The sequence below is a fragment of the Lycium barbarum genome, chromosome 2 (genome assembly GCF_019175385.1).
Source record: "Lycium barbarum isolate Lr01 chromosome 2, ASM1917538v2, whole genome shotgun sequence".
Classification (NCBI taxonomy): domain Eukaryota; kingdom Viridiplantae; phylum Streptophyta; class Magnoliopsida; order Solanales; family Solanaceae; genus Lycium; species Lycium barbarum.
This window is the reverse complement of record NC_083338.1, coordinates 131463265-131482838: the sequence shown is the minus strand read 5'-3', so window position 1 is coordinate 131482838 and position 19574 is coordinate 131463265. Positions and strand designations below refer to the sequence as shown.

Below are 19574 nucleotides of genomic sequence, written 5' to 3'. Positions count from 1 at the left end.
ATAAAGTTATGTCTTGATTAAAAAATAACATGCTTAAATCAAAATCTTAAAAAATAAAACATCATAAAGTTTCCAAACAAAACTTACTTCGGGTACCTTTTCAACCCCTAAAATGACTATCCGAATGTCTACGTATCCTTGATGTATTGAGCCTACATTATTGTACGCAGAAAAAATATCAGGTTCTATATAAAATATTGACGTTTCGGAGTCTTGACACACGACTAATCGTTGGTCAAAGTATGGAAAAAACACTAAGTTTTTTCAAACAAAACTTACTTCTGGCACCTTTTCAACCCCTAAAATGACTATCCGAACGTTTACGTATCCTTGATGTATTGGGCCTACATTATTGTACGCAGAAAAAAATATCAAGTTCTATATAAAATATTGACGTTTCGGAGTCTTGACACACGACTAATCATTGGTCAAAGTATGAAAAAAACACTAAGTTTTTTTAAACAAACCTTACTTGGGGCACCTTTTCAACTCCTAAAATGACTATCCGAACGTCTACGTATCCTTGATGTATTGGGCCTACATTATTATACGCAGAAAAAAATATTAGGTTCTATATAAAATATTGACGTTTCGGAGTCTTGACACACGACTAATCATTGGTCAAAGTATGGAAAAAACACTAAGTTTTTCAAATAAAACTTACTTCGGGCACCTTTTCAACCCCTAAAATGACGATCCGAACGTCTACGTATCCTTGATGTATAAGCCCTACATTATTGTACGCAGAAAAAAATATCAGGTTCTATATAAAATATTGACGTTTCGGAGTCTTGACACATGACTAATCATTGGTCAAAGTATGGAAAAAAACACTAAGTGTTGCAAAAAATAAAGTTGGCCATTTTTTTTTTTGTACTGTTTCTATAACGCAGTATTTTACTACGTTATAGATTTTTTTTTTTTTGGTATCTATAACGCAGTAAAATACTGTGCTAAAGCAGTTAACGGCTCCGTCTCAGTGAACTGCTTTAGCGCAATAATAAAGGTAGTTTTGTAACTTTTTTTTGTTGGAATATTTTAATTCAAAGTAATTTTTTTGGAGGCATTTTGGTTCCGGACCCAAATTTTAATAAGTCATGCAAGAAATTAAAAAAATAGAAAGAAGAAAAAAAGATACTCAAGTGTGGAAATTAAGAAAAAAGAAAGAATAGCGCATTATCTTAGGTGGAATATGAAAAGAAATCCACTTGCTTACCTAAATAAGCTAACCAAATATAGTTTGACCAAAATGAGGTCACCTCTTTCCCCTACTTTGACTCTCTCTCCCTTCCCTTTATAAAACACACACACCCCAGTCCACACAAATAATATTCTCACAAAAATAATCGCAAAAAAGGATAGCTAAAAAATGGTGAGAAATAGGAGAGAAGAATTGTACGTTACCGTTCCAGCTCTTTTCCGATGTCCAATATCAATGGACGTAATGAAGTCTCCTGTAAGTCTCTGTACCGGCGTCACATACGATCGTAGCTCCATTCAAACTTGGCTTTCACAAGGACACAACACGTGTCCCGCTACCATGCAAATCCTTCCTTCAACTGATTTCACACCTAATCTCACTCTCCGCCGACTCATCAACCTTTGGCTTCAACACCAACCGCCTCACGCGCCGTCTTCCTCCGCCGTCCCTAAGTCGGAATTTCTCGAAATTGTGAAAAATCTCAGCGGAGAGAAGAATCGATTGAGTTCGTTGTTGAAGATTGTGGAGTTTTTGAAATGTTCGAGTGAAAATCGGAGTTTTTTCGTGAGTTTAAGTGATGCGATTGCGAATGTTGTTAGAGTTTTGGTGGATTGTGATGTTGTTGAGGTTTGTGAATTAGTTGTTGCGGTTTTGGATTTAGTTATATCTGAGAGTGAAGTTAAAGAGATTTTGCGGAGCGATAGGAGATATCTATCGAAGTTTCTAATGATTCTAAAAAATGGAAAATTGAGTTCGAGGATTCAAACCGCGAAGATTCTAGAATTCATTGCATTAGACGTTAATTCGCAGCGAAAAATCGTTGAGGAACAAGGTTTACTCTACGAATTATACGTATTTGTTAACACAGAGACGAACCGGTTTGCAATTGAAGCCGGTTTATCAACATTAATCGCGGTTTCAACAACTAGACCGGTGAGAAAAGAGCTAATCCGGTTCGGAATTGTTGAAACAATCGGCAAAATAATAACCGGTTCGGAAACGGCTCGTATAGTGGTAGAAAAGTCGTTGAAGTTGTTGGAAACGGTTGCCACGTGTACGGAAGGGAGATCGGCGATAGGGAAAAGCGAGGATTGCTTGTCGGGGATTGTCACGCGCTTAATGAAGAGCTCGAGAGCGGCAACGGAGCACGGTGTGACGATTTTGTGGAGCGTGTGCTGTTTGGCGCGTGATGAGGCGGCGCGTGAGGCTGTTGGGAAGGTTAATGGGGTTATGAAGGTGTTACTTGTGATGCAGAGTGATTGTTCTGCTGGTGTAAGGCAGATGTGTGGGGAATTGGTCAAAACATTGCGCGTGGGGAATAGTAATAGTAGTAATAAGAAATATTCAAAGTCGTGTTTGGCGAGTTATGATACCAAAACTACTCACATTATGCCCTACTGAAAATGTAATAAATTGGCTACCACTCCTAATTCTGTTGACTGACCAAACCAAAAAGAATCAAACACTAGCTTTTTTTATTATTACTACATTTGTTTTTAGAAATTGAATTAGGTTGATTCATGTTGTAAATCCAAAGGAATTTTGCTCATGATACAATGACATCAAAGTGTCAAATACATCAAAACCTCATCTTATTTCCTTATTATTATCGTCATTGTTATTGTTACTGCAGTTAGTTGTTTTTCGCTTAGCATACTGTTTTGTTATAATTACTGTTTTCTTTTTTTTATTTGACTTGTTTTGTTATTGTTTTATTTTGAGCCGAGGGTCCTCTACTTCTCCAAATAGGAGTAAGGTCGGCGTACACTTTACCTTCTTCAGACATCACTCGTAGGATTACACTGGTACACGTGTTGTTGTTGTATTGTTGTTACTGCAATTGGTTTTATAATGTTGTCATTAACTCATTATTGATGGTGGTTGTCGTATTAGGTGGTTTATTTGTATACGGATGGTTTGATGTGTTTATTATTATCCATTGACGTATAAAAATGGACTCAAAAGTCGTTTAATATGACCAATACTCCGTTGGTTGTTAAAATTCGTCTCGACTGCTATATTTTGGACTACCATGGACTATCCATAAAATTAGTCAAGCTTCAAATAAAACAATATGAAACAACACATATTGTAAAACCCTCCCCCAATATATTGCTTCACCTCTTCCACTGCCTAATAGAGATGGTTAATAGACAGACAATAAGTTTAAGTTGCTCTTCAAGCTATTTATTTGGCAAAAGCCCAAAGGTGATAAATCAAGAAGTATCTGGTTGTAAATTATATATACATCACGACGCGAAATCTACAGTCATTTCGAAGATATATAGTACATAATATGAATGGATTGGGTTCAATTGAACTCTCAAAATTTGTTCTAACGTACAATACAGTGAGGGAAACCAAATATTGTATCCTAGGCTAATAATGAAGTGATGAGCTGGAAGAAACTGTGGAGATGAGCTGGGTCACTAAGCTGAACTGGATTAAAGATGGCAGGTGAGCTGGAAACTGAGACCGTCCACAACATTATAACCTACATTCAATTGATTATCCCTTCTTGGAAAAATAAATTTCATCTTATTAATTATTTCAACCCAATAGAACTAGATATCAAATAAAATGTTATTGATACTCCCTAGTCCCAGCTTAAAAATATGACATGTCAATTTGCTTAAGTTCGAGTGGGTTAATGACTGTCCATTTATTAATTTCGCTAATTTTGATTAGTCCAAATCTAATCCATCTAAAAGTCGAACTGATTTAGGCTAAAGATGTAACCAACTAATAAAATGTTGTAGAGATACTCCCTAGTCCAAGCTTAGACATAGGTGGAAGATGCATAGTTTTTTTTCCATATAAGAATCTGTAACCTTAACTAACATCGATATATATCTTTTGTTATTTGCAATGGTTCTCTTGATAAAAAAAATTATTGTTCCATATCCAATTATTTCAAACTTGGCTTGATTAAACTAGCAGGTAATTTATTAAGTTAGACAGTCTCAGAAAAAGTCAATAGTCTATTATGTATTTTGGGAAACAAGAGTAGTAAATAATGAAATAAGTGAACCATAATAGAAGAATTTAGAAAGAATCGAATCTTGCATTTTAAGATTGAAGCAAACAAGTCAGCCATTGAAATGCCATTTAGTTTTTATCTCCTTTTGTTGTCCTTGTTACTATTTTTATGCTCTTTCTAAATGCGATAGTGGCAAATTTGGAAAGAGATATGCTTTGGTTGGAGAATATCCAAATCATGGATCCTGTTCATTTCCCTTTTTATGCGTATGTTAATGCATATAGTAATGCCAGAGGAATCATTACCGCAATATAGGGAAGGTCATAAGTGTCTATATCGTAAAATTAATTTTTGGCGGAATAAAAGATACACATATTGTAGAATCGTAATCATAGAATACGATCTTCTTCTATCCTTGATCAGAGCTTTCTCTATGAAAAATATGAATTAGAGTTAGAAGAAAGGGAAGCAGAAGGAAGCCTTGACCTGCATGAGGATTTATTCAATCACATAGTTTGGACTCCTAGTGGAAGGCTATCCCAAAATCCTTCATGAAATTCCTCTTAATTTAAAGACTATATCGCCGTTTAAGCCACAATAACTGTCTTCCATGTTAGATCCATCAATGGACCTTGTTACAGTGCCGAAAAAGACGTTAATAGCGATTATCCTGGACCTTGAGGATCAAAACAAGAATCTTCATGGATTGGCTCTGCCTCTAAACGAAGGAATCTGAACTTTATCAATACTCTAAGCTTTCCAGCTTGTGGAACTCTTCAAAAGTGCTAGAAATCTCCTCATTAATGGCATGGAGCTCCTTTTCTTATATTCAAGTGGCTTTTACTCCGTCAAATCAATTAACTGAGAGGCCTAACGAGTGACAATGGTTAACAATCCGACTGCTGATTCAAGTTACCTTTCAAGCTTCAATTATTTATATAACCAACCCACTTACTTCTCAGCAATCCGTTGTAGTCTAGTTGGTTAGGATACTCGGCTCTCACCCGAGAGACCCGGGTTCAAGTCCCGGCAACGGAATTTCCCTTTTTCTGTCCATTTACTGGCGTTAACTTTATGGGTTTGGTTTAGGATAATTTAGGCCAAGAAGAGTCAGCTCACCGATCTACTGAACAATGAAGCTCGATTCTGTCTGCACAATAAAGAAAGAAGTTTCCAAAAGCTTCCAGACCAGAAAATAGTAGTATGATATTCTTTTCCTTGTTGAAATGCATTTTTAAGGAAGAAAATACCAATTGGAGAGTAGCAAATCTCAATATTTACTCAAGATATGTTTCTATATCCATGCTTTATTTTAGCGATACTTTCTTTTAATTTTAGGCCCAACTTATTCAGTAGTTAATGCCTTTTCCCTCGATTGATACGTAGGGTAATTAATTGAATGGATAGTATAAATAATTTCATAAATTGAGGTAAATTGTGTTAAAGCGTCCCCTTTGTGCAAAAATGGCCTTGACGTTTTAAAGTTGAAAGAACAAAAAATTATATTTTCACAAGTTATGTCGGGTAAAGCATAACTTTAATACAATCTTTATTTGCTTATCTTATATATTGTTAATTTGCTCACAGGTTTCATCTACTCTTATAAAATGATCATTGACGGAATACAAACTCAAATAATGAATTACAGTCAAAAACCATTTGGGCATCGAATTTACAAAATATGAACACGGTGTATACATAGTGTATACTTTATACTAAATATACATAGACTATACATATATACATATAATATACAACCTATATATACCCATACACATATACAACCGAAGTGTATAGATAGTGTATATTTTGTCCATGTTGGTAAATTAGATGACCAAAGATATATTTACGACTTTATGTAGGGCTACCCAAATCAATTGGGTAAAATCCACACATCCTTTGCAATAGCCATGAAATTTTATTTATAAAAAATTATGGTAACAATCTCTCTACCTTCTAATGTAGGAATAATACACTATCCATCCCGGACCCACTTACGGAATTAGATTGTCAATGTTATTGTTGTTGTAAAATTTAATTGGGCTGTAACTAACTATCCAGGCCCATCGAAGGTAAAAGGTACATTGTATTCTAACGACCTCACATCTCCTACCTTCCACTTCCAATTGCAACAAACTTCAGCACATCCAAAACTATGCACCAAAGCCAAAACTCAGTTCCAAAATAACAATGGAAACTAACTCCCTTAGCCTCCTTCTACAAGACCCAAATGACTTCCAATCTAACTTCAATTCCCTCTTCAACAATCTCAACACTTCCCTTTTATCCACCCACAAAAATAATCCCAAATCAAGAAACCATCATTTCAGTCCCAAATTCAAGTTTTCCTCAACTTCCCTTTCAATTGAAGCACAAACCAAAAACCCCACTTCAAATTTTCTAAAACCCACCACTAAAGACTCCCAAAAAGTTCAAATTTTATTCAAGAATCTATCTGTTGTTGAAAGAGCACTTATTGGTGCAGGTGGTGGTGGCATTGCTGGTGCATTTACATATGTATGTCTTCATCCACTTGATACAATTAAAACTAAGCTTCAAACTAAAGGGGCATCTCAAATTTACACTGGGACAATTGATGCTATTGTACAGACATTTCAAAGTAAAGGAATTCTTGGTTTTTACAGTGGTGTTTCTGCTGTAATTGTTGGGTCTACTGCTTCATCTGCTGTGTATTTTGGGACTTGTGAGTTTGGTAAATCGATTTTGTCGAAATTCCCACAATACCCTTCTGTGCTTATACCACCTACAGCTGGTGCAATGGGGAATATTGTCTCATCTGCTATAATGGTGCCTAAGGAATTGATTACTCAGAGAATGCAAGCTGGTGCTAAAGGGAGGTCTTGGCAGGTAAGGGTGTCAAATGAGCGGGTTGAGCTAATAATTAGGCAGGTTATTGACCCGCCCAAAAGTCACTTTGGCTAAAATGTGCTAAAAAGCGGGTAAAATGGGTTGAAATTGACATAAATAGCCGCCCACCATATTAATAGTCAGCAAATGTATATTTTGATACATAATAGTGTGTATTTTTTGTACATTTGGCTAGCTAATGTAATTATTTTTGGTAGACTGGTTAAATATGTAACTTGCCCTTAATGACCTGCCCAAAAGTTACTTGGGCTGAAATGGATTGGGTTAGGTTAAAAAGCTGGTCATAACCCAACTCGCCCAATTATTACGACGTTTTAATTTCTTTGTTTGTTCATTTATAATTTTTAGTACCTAATAAAACTATTTTTTTTCTTTAATGTCTTTTTGAAAAGATTTCTCGGATCAGTTTGGGCTACATATCAGTCTAACATTTGATGAGCTGGGCTAATAAATGGGCGGGTCAATGACCAACCCAAACTTGGGCCGGTTATGTTTTCATGGATTAATTTTGTCACCCCTATTGGCAGGTGTTAATGAGAATCTTGGAAAAAGATGGAATTTTGGGGCTGTATGCTGGATATAGTGCTACATTGTTGAGGAATTTGCCTGCTGGGGTCTTGAGTTATTCATCATTTGAGTACTTGAAAGCAGCAGTATTGAGTAAAGTGAAGAAGGAACGCTTGGAGCCGTTTCAGAGTGTTTGTTGTGGGGCATTAGCTGGTGGAATATCAGCTTCACTAACAACCCCTTTGGATGTGGTGAAGACTAGGTTGATGACTCAAGTTCATTCTGATGGAATCTCGATTATTGTTAGACAGATATTGAAAGACGAAGGGTGGGTTGGTTTTACGCGAGGAATGGGTCCTAGAGTACTTCATAGTGCTTGTTTTTCAGCTCTAGGGTACTTTGCATTTGAGACAGCTAGGCTTACGATTTTGGATCAGTATCTGAAGCATAAGGAGCTAGAGAAATTGGTTCCTGCAGATGATCCAGCCCAGGCCGATTAGAATGTATGAGTAATGGTTCTTAAATACAGCTGTTAAAACCTTTTGTAGGTGCACTGCTTTTTGCTCTATTATTCTGGCAATATATTACTACATTATATCTTAAATGATTGATGCGCAGTTTAGTGAACTCTGGTCGGAAGCAGCAAAACTGTTGCGTAGTTGATCTTATATAATTCATTTATTTCAAAAATCAACCAACCAAAAACAATATATATGTTCATCTTCTAATTACGTATGATACTTAGGATAATAGTCTAGTATTTGCTAATTTGACTGAAAAAGTGAGAACATCAATCTACAAGCGAATGCCTTATTTTGCAGCTTCACATATATAGATTGACAGACAATGAAAAGATGGATATGAAAACTATTGGTTGGCTTGCTAGTTGATAGAATGATTGCGTCACGTACTTCTTCATAGGAAATAAGAAAATTTCTCAGGTTGCAGCTTTTTCTTTTCATTGAGTGGAATACATTGGAATACAAAGTAGCCCTACTGTTGACTACAGTGACATCATTTTCTGGTGAGTTGTTCTAGCCAAGTCCTGCCTAGGAGGACTGTCGTCCTGGTTGACAGTTGTTGCTGAATTAGTATTATGCTTAATCGTCTTTACATGCTCTATTGCCCTGATCTGTAAATTAGTCAAGTCGCCTGAATGACATTTGAAATTTGTTTTTTCTGGATCATCACGGGTCCCTTAGAAGATGTCCTTAAGCTCTGGTTTTAGGCTGTCCCTGAACTGGATTTATCCTGCATATCGTACATCATCTTCAATTATGACGTGGAATGTGCAGAATTCTTCCAAAAACAGCAGGTACTAAGCATCCTCTTTAAGCAACCATCTAACGAACTTGTAAAGCTGATCAATAGGAAAAAGAAAGAAAGAAAAAAAAAAAAAGAAGTAAGAACTGCATATGCCAGCTGAGAAAGTTACCTTGAAATCCATTTAAGGATGTTATTCAGGGGATCTTCCTCCACGTCATTTATTTCTTTCCAGAATTCCCTACTTGCATATAATTTGGTTTTCTCAGCTTAGGACTGTACTTTTTTATTTTTTATGATGGAAGTGTTTGGGCCAGCTTGCGCGCACCTCGAGTATTCCATCCGGTACCTGCTGCCCCACCAGCACAGGTACTTTAAATCTGCCTCCAATACTTGGGCAGATAGGAAGAAATCACCTAGTGTTTTTTTTTTTTTTTTTTTTTTTTTGCCTCCATTGAGATTTGAACCTGAGATCTCATGGTTCTTCTCCCACTTCATTGACCACCAGCCTGCACCTACTTGGCTCAAGATTACTTTCTATCCGTTGTCAATTTTTAGGTCCCCAATGGTTCCATGTGATAGTTGGAAAAAGGATATTCTAACAGATATTTCCCCGCCTGGGCAGTCCCTATTTGATCAATCTGATATATGTAATTGCTAAAGCGCCAACTTCAACCTTCTCTTGTGTCCACTTTCTAACATGAATGTTGTAATCAACATTCTCCTGTTTCCAAAATTATGGGAATGAAGGTTGCAACTGCCCGACCTTTAGGGATCAGAAAGCTTATATTAACATAGTCAAACTTATTATGAGTGAATGTATGTTGTCAACCCGAGGACACGTGCATTGGTACATCGACGGATGGTGATGTGGTGCGCGACCCGTGGTGAATTGGTGCACGCCGGATGGTCCCGTGCCATGCCATGCCTTAGCCCCGTGCGTTGCCTATTAGTTATGATTTTTTCTGATAATGTCTTATGAAAAGTTGTGAATTATGATAACTTGCTCATAAAACAAAATAAGAATTAGAAATAAGAATGTGTGGTAAGGCATCATTTTCTGGTTGTGCATACTACACCTTCCCTTAGTGCCGTCTTTTGAATAAAATTTTATTTTACTGAATCCAAAAAAAAAAAAAAAAAAAAAAAAAAAAAGCAAAAATGCATCTTTTCGCGTTTGTTGTTGGAATTCTGCATATATTGGCTGGGTTTGTATTTTATTTCCTTTAGCGGTTGGACTTCGGCCACTTGGCAATTCAATTTGCTCCCTGAGACTGTCAGGAGAACACTGTAAAGTGGATTGCACATTCTTATGTTTCTCAACTTTGGAGTACACTTTCCCAGAAATGGGAATGGAATAGCGAATATTTCTTCAAACTGTTGGGGGACGAAGACCGAAATCTTTGTTCATTGTTGCAAACCAAACAGGCCAGTTGCAAGATATTGCATCCACAACCTTTTGCTAAGTGTTCCATGACTGGCTCAAATTTGATATTTGCATCATCAACTTATATTAGAACACAATGTTCCTTGACATTGAAGTTGATTGGTTCTGTGATTTGAAATCACCTATTAGTAGAGTGTTTATGTTTTTCACTGATTGTCTCGAAATATTGTCAAGGAGGCAGGAATATTTGCCTGTTTCAGAAATTAGGGGAGAGGGGTATTTAGTGTCATTAACTCTTTATATAAGTTGAATGCCATTAAATGCAATTATTAGGTTAGCATTATAGTTCATATGGGTAATAACTGCAGATGTGTTCTCTAGGGCTTATACTCATTTTTCAGTTAATATACTGATCAAATAACTGAAAGGATCACAGCATACTAGGCAATGGTAATCAGCACATAACCATGTAAAGATATGTTTGCGGTATCTGGGGTCTATAAACTTCTCCATGTTTCTTTTTGTTTTCACTGCTGAAGCCTACTGAAACCATCTTGTGACATATGCTTCTCAATCAAGAACTAATAATCATGGAAGTTTAAGAGAAATTAGTTTAACTGAAGTTAATGTCCAAAATTCTTATATCAACTGCAGACAAAAAATGATCAAAATACTTTGACAGTTATCTATACTGCACTTTTTAGATGCATGCTTTCCCCCAATAAGGTTGTTCATTTGGCTGAAGGATAAGCTTACCGTTTTGGCTTAACAATTCGTGATACGAATATTTCTATGAGTCTTCAATTTTAAAAATATGTTAGTGACCTTAGAGGATTGATAAATGGATGAAATAAATGGTGGTTGTGGACTTGTGGCTTTGCACAAATGATAATCCCACCTTGTTTTATGCATTAAGCACACTCAAAGATAACATCTTGAAACAAATAAATAGATAAAAGAGTTTCTTTTTGGGATACGGACATACAGTTTCTTCAGGCTTTTAGCAGCATAGTTCTATGAGTACGGTAGCACCATATTGGCCAAAGAAGCCGTCAACTCTTAGAGTTAGTTTATTAGTTTCCTTTTCAGTTTATTTCCTTGTCGTGGAGCTTCTGCCGCTTTTGCTTTTGCCAACACGCAGTTTTTGTTTTGATCTATTTATTTTAAGGAGTTGATTAATCCCCCTAGTGGTTATCCTTCATTAATTAAACTTTAGGCTTAACCCCCCACTCCAATGGAAAAAGTTCATATCATTGTTGTTCTACTAAATTTTAACACTAAAGTACATTGCAGTGGATTTAGAATAGTTTCAAGTAAAGCTGATATGAATAAGTATGTTGTGAGACCTGTTACCGTTTTTAAAAAAAAAAAAAAAAGAAGGTATGTTGTGAGATCGTACGTCAAATCAAGCCTTATGTCATTTGGTAAAGCAGAGAAGTTTCATATTCTACCATATGGTGGTACTAAGCCAAGATAATTGGTCAAACTTGAATACGAACACAATTTGTGTATGCAATTGACAGATTATGTCCTGCCTAGCCACTTTGTTTTACTTAAGCCCTTCTTCTTCTTGTCTAGACAGCCTTATTGTTAGAAATGCTACATTATCGAGTTCGAGAAAATACTATCTTATTTAATTCATATCCTTCTTACTAGCAGTATCAATCATGCTGTGATGAAATAAGTCTGAATGGATTGTTCACCCAAAAAATGTGACGTCACATCTTAAACCAATAAAAGCTCTTACATCTGTGATATTATATGTGTTAAGTGCTCTTAAATAGCAGAAAAGAAACTTCTTTCCTTCGCTGCTATGCCTTCTATAGAGATATTTTAAGCAGTTCTTCAGTATGTTTTAGCTGGTTGGTTCGGGCATTCTCGTCTGCTGATTCGTTGACCTTTGTTTTCTTTCTTTTGCAGATGCATTAAATGAAGCAGTAACCCTATCCGGGACTTCTCTCTTCAGTTATGCATGCCTGTCAATTCTAATCTCCTCATCGGCGGCAAGAATCCTACCTTGTAATTCCTGCAACTAGTTCATCGACTAAGCTATTTTAAGGCAATGAATAGGATACAATAAATAATTATTTCGGAAAGAGTGTCTCCTCCTCGGCACGGTCTCATAGTTGTGCTCCTCAGCTTTTGAAAATTTTCATCCTTAGAAAAGCTGTTCAGGCTGATTGTATTTAAGCCAAGAAAGGCTTGTTGATGCTCTAAAGTACCAACATTTTCAATATGTTTCCAGTTTCATCAAGGAAGAATTTTTGTATATCACACCTCAATAAGTGATGCTCTTAGAAGCTAGCTTCTATCAATTCAACAATGACTTTGTTGGAGTGAATTCTGCTCATTTGGTTACTGATGAGTAGCTGTATGCCTCGTATCATTTGGTTTTGGCTTCAGTAGTGTATTGTAGGTTGTGATATTTATCTCAGAATGGTATATTTGTCTTGTCAAGTAATTACTATTTGTTATGAGTATGTTTGTCCATTAAGTTACTTAGCCACCTAAATGGCTTAGCCATTAAGTTACTTAGCCATTAAGCTACTTAACTATTAAGTTACTTATCCATTAAGCATATATTTTCCTCTATAAATAGTGGCCATATGTAGAATTGAAAAAAGAGGAATATAATCTGATATCTCTCTATATATTCTCTCTACATATTTCTTCTGTGTATTTACTTTATAGTTTTTATTTCATAACACGTTATCAGCACGAGACTCTACCTTGAGCACTTATTTTGAAAAGATCAATGTGTTACAATGCTACGGAGAACAAAAAATAATGCCAGAAGATATCACAAATCATGATTTGTTATGCTCCTGCCATTTAAAGAAAAAGATACTAACATATGCATATGCATATAAGATTCGTTGGCAACCTGCTGCCTACAGGTATGATTCTTTAACAATTTATGAATTTTGATTTGTATGTTGTCTTAATCTCTTTCGCGCTATTAAAATTTCAAAAGCATTAATTGCTCCTGAAGAGCAATACGTGATAAGACATCAAGAAATATTATGCTATTAACATCACGATCAGAAGTGATGTTATCATGTGTACAGCCATCAGAAGTGGTAATATCATGTCTTCATTAATCACTAGAAGTGATAATATTTTCATAGGCTTGTACTGGCAACAAGTGAAGATATGTTAAAGAAAGATTCTATAAATTGTATGTATGCCTCGATTTGCTCCTGAAGTAGCAATATCTTAAAAGAAATTCTAAGCTATCACAATTTGATATGCTTAAGGCCTGCACGTTCAGATGATTGTGTTCCATTTTTTAAGAATGAGAACTTTTGTTATAAGCTATAAATATAGATCCATTCCCTGAAGTGAATGTGATAATATGTAGTAAAGCCTATAAATATAACCGTGCATTTGATTGTGAAAATATCATGATCCATCTCCAGAAGAGGTAGAATAATTGAGAAGAAATATTCTGAATATTATATGCTTTACTCCCGAAGTGGTAAAACTTGAAACTTTACTCCCGAAGCAGTAAAACTCTGAAACTTTACTCCTGAAGCAGCAAGAATTACCAAAATATCTGAGAAATACTCTGAAGCAATGTCTTCTTGTGTTTGAGCAAAATAACGAGCTATTGATGAGCGTCGTATTTCAAGCACATTTAAATAATCAGGTTTCATTCCCCGAAGTGAATGAAGAAATACCACAACCTGTCTCCTGGAGAGATAAAATACAAGGAATATACATGTTATTTTGGTGGTATGAAATTAAGACATAGCAACACGTACCTGTCGTACGCAAAAACATCTTAAATAATTTTATCAAAGTATCATTCTAAAGAAAAGGGAGCAAAGTAGAATGATTCTGCTATAACCACATTAATACATTATGGTTAGTTGTTATTGATTTCCTCGAAGGAAATAACAATTAATGCATTTTCCCCTGAAGGAATTAATAACTATGTGGTTGCCTCTTTGATACAAAATGTTCAGATGTTAATGATGAATCTCCCTGAAGGAGATGTTTAAAATATTGAAGTTTAGAATTCAATATTTATTTCGTGACACCAGTAGTGTCGAAATTTACTTTCATGGTACCAAAAGTATTTAAGAAATATTTGGTAATAGAAATTAATGATCAAAGGCTCCAGAAGAGCTAATTATTTATTTGCAAGTATCATGACACTAGCAGTGTCCAAATAATATCTGATCATGATAAATAAATTGAAGTCTCTTGAAGATGTTATATATGATAATACCATTCATCGTAGATCGTAATTGGTACGATCGGAACACTGTAGTAGACCTGAAGTTTACTAACAATAAAAATGATTATCATATTGAGACTGCAAATGATCGGAATATTAAATATCTTCAAGTTACTACGGGTAAGAAATACACATGTGAAATTTTACCCGAGCATGATGAGATCACATACCACGATAAACCAGAAGTTTATTGATATATAATTTCATGCAATAGTAAACCAGAAGTTTATTAAAAGAAATAGCACTCGTCATGGTAAACTTGAAGTTTACGGGTACAGATAATTTTATCAGTTGACAAGACCATTTTGATCTTCCTGATTTAAATCTAATGTGCTAATTGAGTGTTTAAAATATATTGAAGAACTAGAAGATTCTTCAAGAATTTGTTTGTGTTGCTTGTTCTCATGATAAGTTGATTACACCAGCTAATGTTGGGACTGAATCCCCAAAATTCTGAAAAATATAAAAGGTGAATGTGGGCCCCTTCACCTGTAATGTGATGTCTTAAATAGATGCATCTATGAGACGGTCACATGTATGTTTATTGTCAACTGGCAGTTTGACATTTACGAAGTTGCTCGCTCAAAATGATTGAGTTGGAAGCACAATTTTCAGAATATGTAATCAAGACAATCATCTTGATAATGCTGGTTTATATCTAAGTTGGTTTGGCATTAGATGCCTCCATAATACAGCTAAACCATTGCTTATGAGAACAGAGTTTCAGATGTTGGTCTGAGATATGATATATTGCATACAACAACACTTGTATGCTTCAGATCAATAAATTTTGATAAATTCTCCCCTCATATTTGGTTCAGGGTCAGGAACTAGATATTTTCATCTTTTAGCATTTGATGTGCGGTACATGATTAATGGATATACCATGATGCACACAGATGGATTTTCCCAAAGAAAATGGGGACATATGTCACTAAAATAAGGGGGAGAGAATAAGCAGCTAAGAAATATGTTGTGAATTATCATCAGTATGATCCTCAGATAATTCAAGTCAAATGCTGGAAGCATTTGCTGACCCAACTATTTCATATTTCATCTGCAAAATGCTCCTAATGTCCCTGAAGGACAGAGTCTACAACATGCATGGAGCATGGTAGACCAATCGGTTCCAAATATAATAATCCTTGAAAAAAGGGAGGAGCAAATGATCATATTAAGAAGGCAAAGTGCTCTTGAAGAGCCGACGACATAACACTTCATGAAACCTTATGCGAGGTTCAGGTACGTGAAAATAATTAAGTATTGAGATCTCAGTAAGTTATGTCAAATTGCGAACCGATACAACATGATATCTTGTTGACAATATTTTGATACAATATAGCGTGCAATATTGTATAAGATTGTGAGGATTTGATTTCTACGTCTCTTAAAGCATGTTGACGTAGAATAATTACCAAGTAAAATGATGCATCTTGGTAAACGTAATGTTTATTGGGCCAGCAGTCCAAACAACAGAAGATGTCACATTATTTGTATTGATGGAAGTTGTCACAGCCTATATGGCTTACTTGACAAAATTTATATGAAAATTTCTGAAGGATTCAAAATGCCTGAAGCATATACAAATTCTTGGGAAACTTGTTTATAATCCTTAAATGGATTAAATGAATCAAGGCTGATGTACTGAAATCGCCTTAATGAATATTTATTGACGAAGGGTACAAATAAGATCATGTTTACCCTTGTCTCTATATAATAATCAGAACCTTTCATATTATTATGCAAGTTGATGACTTGAATATTATTGGAGCTCTTGAAGAGTTTCCGAAAGCACTTGATTATATCTGCTGAAAGAGGTTGAAATGAGAATATTGAAATGGTCCTGAAGTACCATATATTTGTGCAGTTGATGCATTTATATATCTTGCTATAACTACAGGCATGATATAATTTACTCTAACATGGAGTTATTGAAATAGATCAACTGCATATTGCAAATGAAAGCCCTGACATGAAAGTATTTGTCCTAACCTATATTGTCAAGTGTTTTGGACATACAGGGCATTCATCTTATCGACATAAGAGTTCAATCCAGACGTGTTATCTATTTCCATGAAGGATTATTGTCATGACAGTCAAATCATAGAAAGACAACAACAGATTATGAAGCAAGTCATGATGTACTTGTCCTGATTGCAACAATATTATACGGCGATGATGCAACTCTATCTGAGAAAAGAAGATGCAGATCATCAACCAGTTCGTCAAATGATCATTTACAGATCTGCTAAAAGCTCTGTCAATCTCAAGATATGATAAGTTGGTATACAAGATTTGTTACATCACCGTCAAGAATTATGTGATGCTTTAATCAGGGAGAGCAAATACGCGTTGTACTCTTTTTCCCTTGACCAAGGTTTTGTCCCATTTGGGTTTTCCTGGCAAGGTTTTTAATGAGGCAGCTCTCAAAGCGTATTACTAGATATGTGTACTCTTTTTCCTTCATTAGCACTTTTTCCCACAGGGTTTTTCCTAATAAGGTTTTAACGAGGCACATCATGTAATTAATGGACATCCAAGGGGGAGTGTTATGAGTATGTTTGTCCATTAAGTTACTTAGCCACCTAAATGGCTTAGCTATTAAGTTACTTAGCCACCTAAATGGCTTAGCTATTAAGTTACTTAGCCATTAAGCTACTTAACTATTAAGTTACTTAGCCATTAAGCTACTTAGCCATTAAGCATATATTTTCCTCTATAAATAGTGGCCATATGTAGAATTGAAAAAAGAGGAATATAATATGATATCTCTCTATATATTCTCTCTACATATTTCTTCTGTGTATTTACTTTATAGTTTTTATTTCATAACACTATTTTTTAATTCTTCCTTTTTTGAATCTTTAATATTTCTTATATACATTACATATATTTGTCACACAATAAATCCTATTTACATGTTCATGTCAATAAAGTATATTTAATTGTTTATAATTAGCTTTTCCTTAAAATAAAATAAGATTAAGCTATGTAATTTTACTTGTGCAACCAAAATGACTTTGAGAATTACACTGCAATATGACAAACTAATTGGTTTCTCAAACTTTTTTACATTTTTTTGCTGTAAGTTACATTCCAAATTTCTTATTAAGATAGTGTCATTTGGTCCGGGCCCAAACTGACATTAAAATTTTAATTTGTAGATATCTTTTAATTTTTTTTTGCTTTTGCTGCTTTGTTTTAGTAATATCAATCTGATACTTCGAAAGACTTCTAAAATATTAAAGTACAAAAACATACCTGAAAATTAAAGGAAAGTATTTTTCTTAGTTTATATATTAGTAAAAAAAAAATCAAACATTTGAAAGCTCTTCTAATTTCCATTTTGCTTAAATTTTTGAGATTAAAATCTTTGATGATCCAAATTGAGTTTTCATATGTTAAATTAATTTCGTTTGTTTCTTTGAATTGAATCCATATTGGCTGACTTATTTTTTACCAAAGATATTACAATATTCAATGTATGTCAAATATATTTGATGCGCAAATATTGTTGCATGATGAAAAATAAATATAAATAATTAAAAGCCTTGATATTACAAGAATTTTTTGTAGATTCTTTCAAATTAAATCAGAAAAAAATACTGAAAAGTCAATAGAATTAATTGTTCTGACTTTAAGATTTCTTTTACCTTCCAAAAGATGCATGCTAAAAAATAATATTTTTTTACCTTTTCTTAATTTAATAAACCATTTTATGAAATCTGCATTGCAATAACTTTTTCATGTTAAACGTAACTATTTTATCCTAAACTATATAAAATACTCCCTCTGTTTCAATTTGTTTGAACTTATTTCCTTTTTAGTCCGTGTCAAAATGAATGATCTCTTTCCTAATTTGAAAACAAATTTACTTTATGAATGATTTACAGCCACACAAATTTTCAAGGCTTATTTTGAACCACAAGTTTCAAAAGTCCTCCCTCTTTCTTAAATGTCGTGCCCAGTCAAATGAGTTCATATAAATTGAAACGGAGGGAGTATTGATTATCCGATATTTTGCAAAATATTTTACTCTCTCTGGATAAAAAAAAGAGTTCAGTTAGCCTTTTTTTTCTTGGATAAAAAAAAGAGTCCACTTTTCAAATCAAGAAAGAATTAACCCTGTTTTTTCATATTTGCCCCTATTAAGTGTTATATGGTCAAATCCAATGCTTATTTAATTAGGGGTAATTTAGTCAAATTACCTATTTTTGTCTAGGAGCTAGTGTTTTCTTAAGAGGTGTGCAAATGGCTAAGTGGACTCTTTTTTTCTTTTTTTATCTGGAGGGAGTAATATTTAAGAAAAAAGTAAAAAAATATAACTTTTGCAATTGTCTAGTATTATTATTTTTTGAAAATCAAATTGTATTTTCTTTAACTACATTATTTTTTCAAACATTTTCAGAATATGTAAAACTAATATTTTATAGTTACTCTTTTAATATAGTAAATAAATTTTATTTTAATAGTGTGCGCACATAAAATTTATTAATTAACTACTGTACTTCGAAATTCATTTTTTCGACTGAGCGGAGGGACTGTAATTTGCATTTTGAAGTATTTAACAATGATATAAGTAATTTATATTTATTTTCTTAATTTAAAACTTAATCTAAACTTAAGTGAAATCCTTATAAATTACTTATGTTCGCCAGTATGTACGACATAAGATTGTAGGAGAAAATTAAAAAGAAATTACTAAATGAACGAATAAAAAATTAAAGTAGCAAATGATAAATGATAAATAACATTAATAAATAATAAATAGTATTATAAGAATAATATTTTAGTTCAATAATTAAGCCTATATTAATATAGAATTGAATGACATGATAACTCTTTATGTGTCTATACTAAATTCTTCAGGAAGAACATAATTTGAAATAAGTTTAATAATATTTCTATATATAAAAGATTCAAAAATGTATGAGTATGCTTTGAGGGGGTCTTTATGACTTTTTTCATAATCATCATTTTTAGGGGCATTAAAAAAGTCTTCAAAGTTTTCAAAATTTACCAAAATATGTGAAGATTCACAAAGCCATTAAAATTTTAATTAGGGGTAAAAAGAGTCAAAAACAAATTCACTTGAAGACTATAA

At 34.1% G+C, this 19574-nt stretch overlaps 2 protein-coding genes and 1 non-coding gene across 4 annotated transcripts; all 3 read left to right on the top strand.

The window, feature by feature from the left end:
* Positions 1-1306: 1306 nt before the first annotated feature.
* Positions 1307-2804, top strand: LOC132627287 (U-box domain-containing protein 27-like). Its single transcript, XM_060342544.1, has one exon. It carries the CDS (start codon positions 1370-1372, stop codon positions 2600-2602), a length of 1233 nt encoding a protein of 410 aa, XP_060198527.1. The 5' UTR covers positions 1307-1369; the 3' UTR covers positions 2603-2804.
* A 2342-nt stretch (positions 2805-5146) lies between these two features.
* TRNAE-CUC (transfer RNA glutamic acid (anticodon CUC)) lies at positions 5147-5219 on the top strand. Its single transcript has one exon. It is a non-coding gene; the product is annotated as a tRNA-Glu (tRNA).
* Positions 5220-6285: 1066 nt separating this feature from the next.
* Positions 6286-12568, top strand: LOC132627286 (protein MITOFERRINLIKE 1, chloroplastic). Of its 2 annotated transcripts, none has more exons than XM_060342543.1 (3): positions 6286-7049; positions 7598-8080; positions 12148-12568. In XM_060342543.1, exons 1-2 carry the CDS (start codon positions 6372-6374, stop codon positions 8075-8077), a joined length of 1158 nt encoding a protein of 385 aa, XP_060198526.1. In that variant the 5' UTR covers positions 6286-6371; the 3' UTR covers positions 8078-8080; positions 12148-12568. The 2 variants fall into 2 exon arrangements, with proteins under 2 accessions (XP_060198526.1, XP_060198525.1); XM_060342542.1 differs by having other exon boundaries at positions 7598-8121.
* Positions 12569-19574: the final 7006 nt, after the last annotated feature.

What these genes read in the sequence shown, in the direction of transcription:
- LOC132627287 (XM_060342544.1), top strand. Translation starts at nt 1,370, where the DNA reads ATGGTGAGAAATAGGAGAGAAGAATTGTACGTTACCGTTCCAGCTCTT.
- LOC132627286 (XM_060342543.1), top strand. Translation starts at nt 6,372, where the DNA reads ATGGAAACTAACTCCCTTAGCCTCCTTCTACAAGACCCAAATGACTTC. An exon ending in CTAAAGGGAGGTCTTGGCAG is followed by an intron (nt 7,050 to 7,597) that starts GTAAGGGTGTCA and finishes CCCTATTGGCAG; the next exon opens with GTGTTAATGAGAATCTTGGA.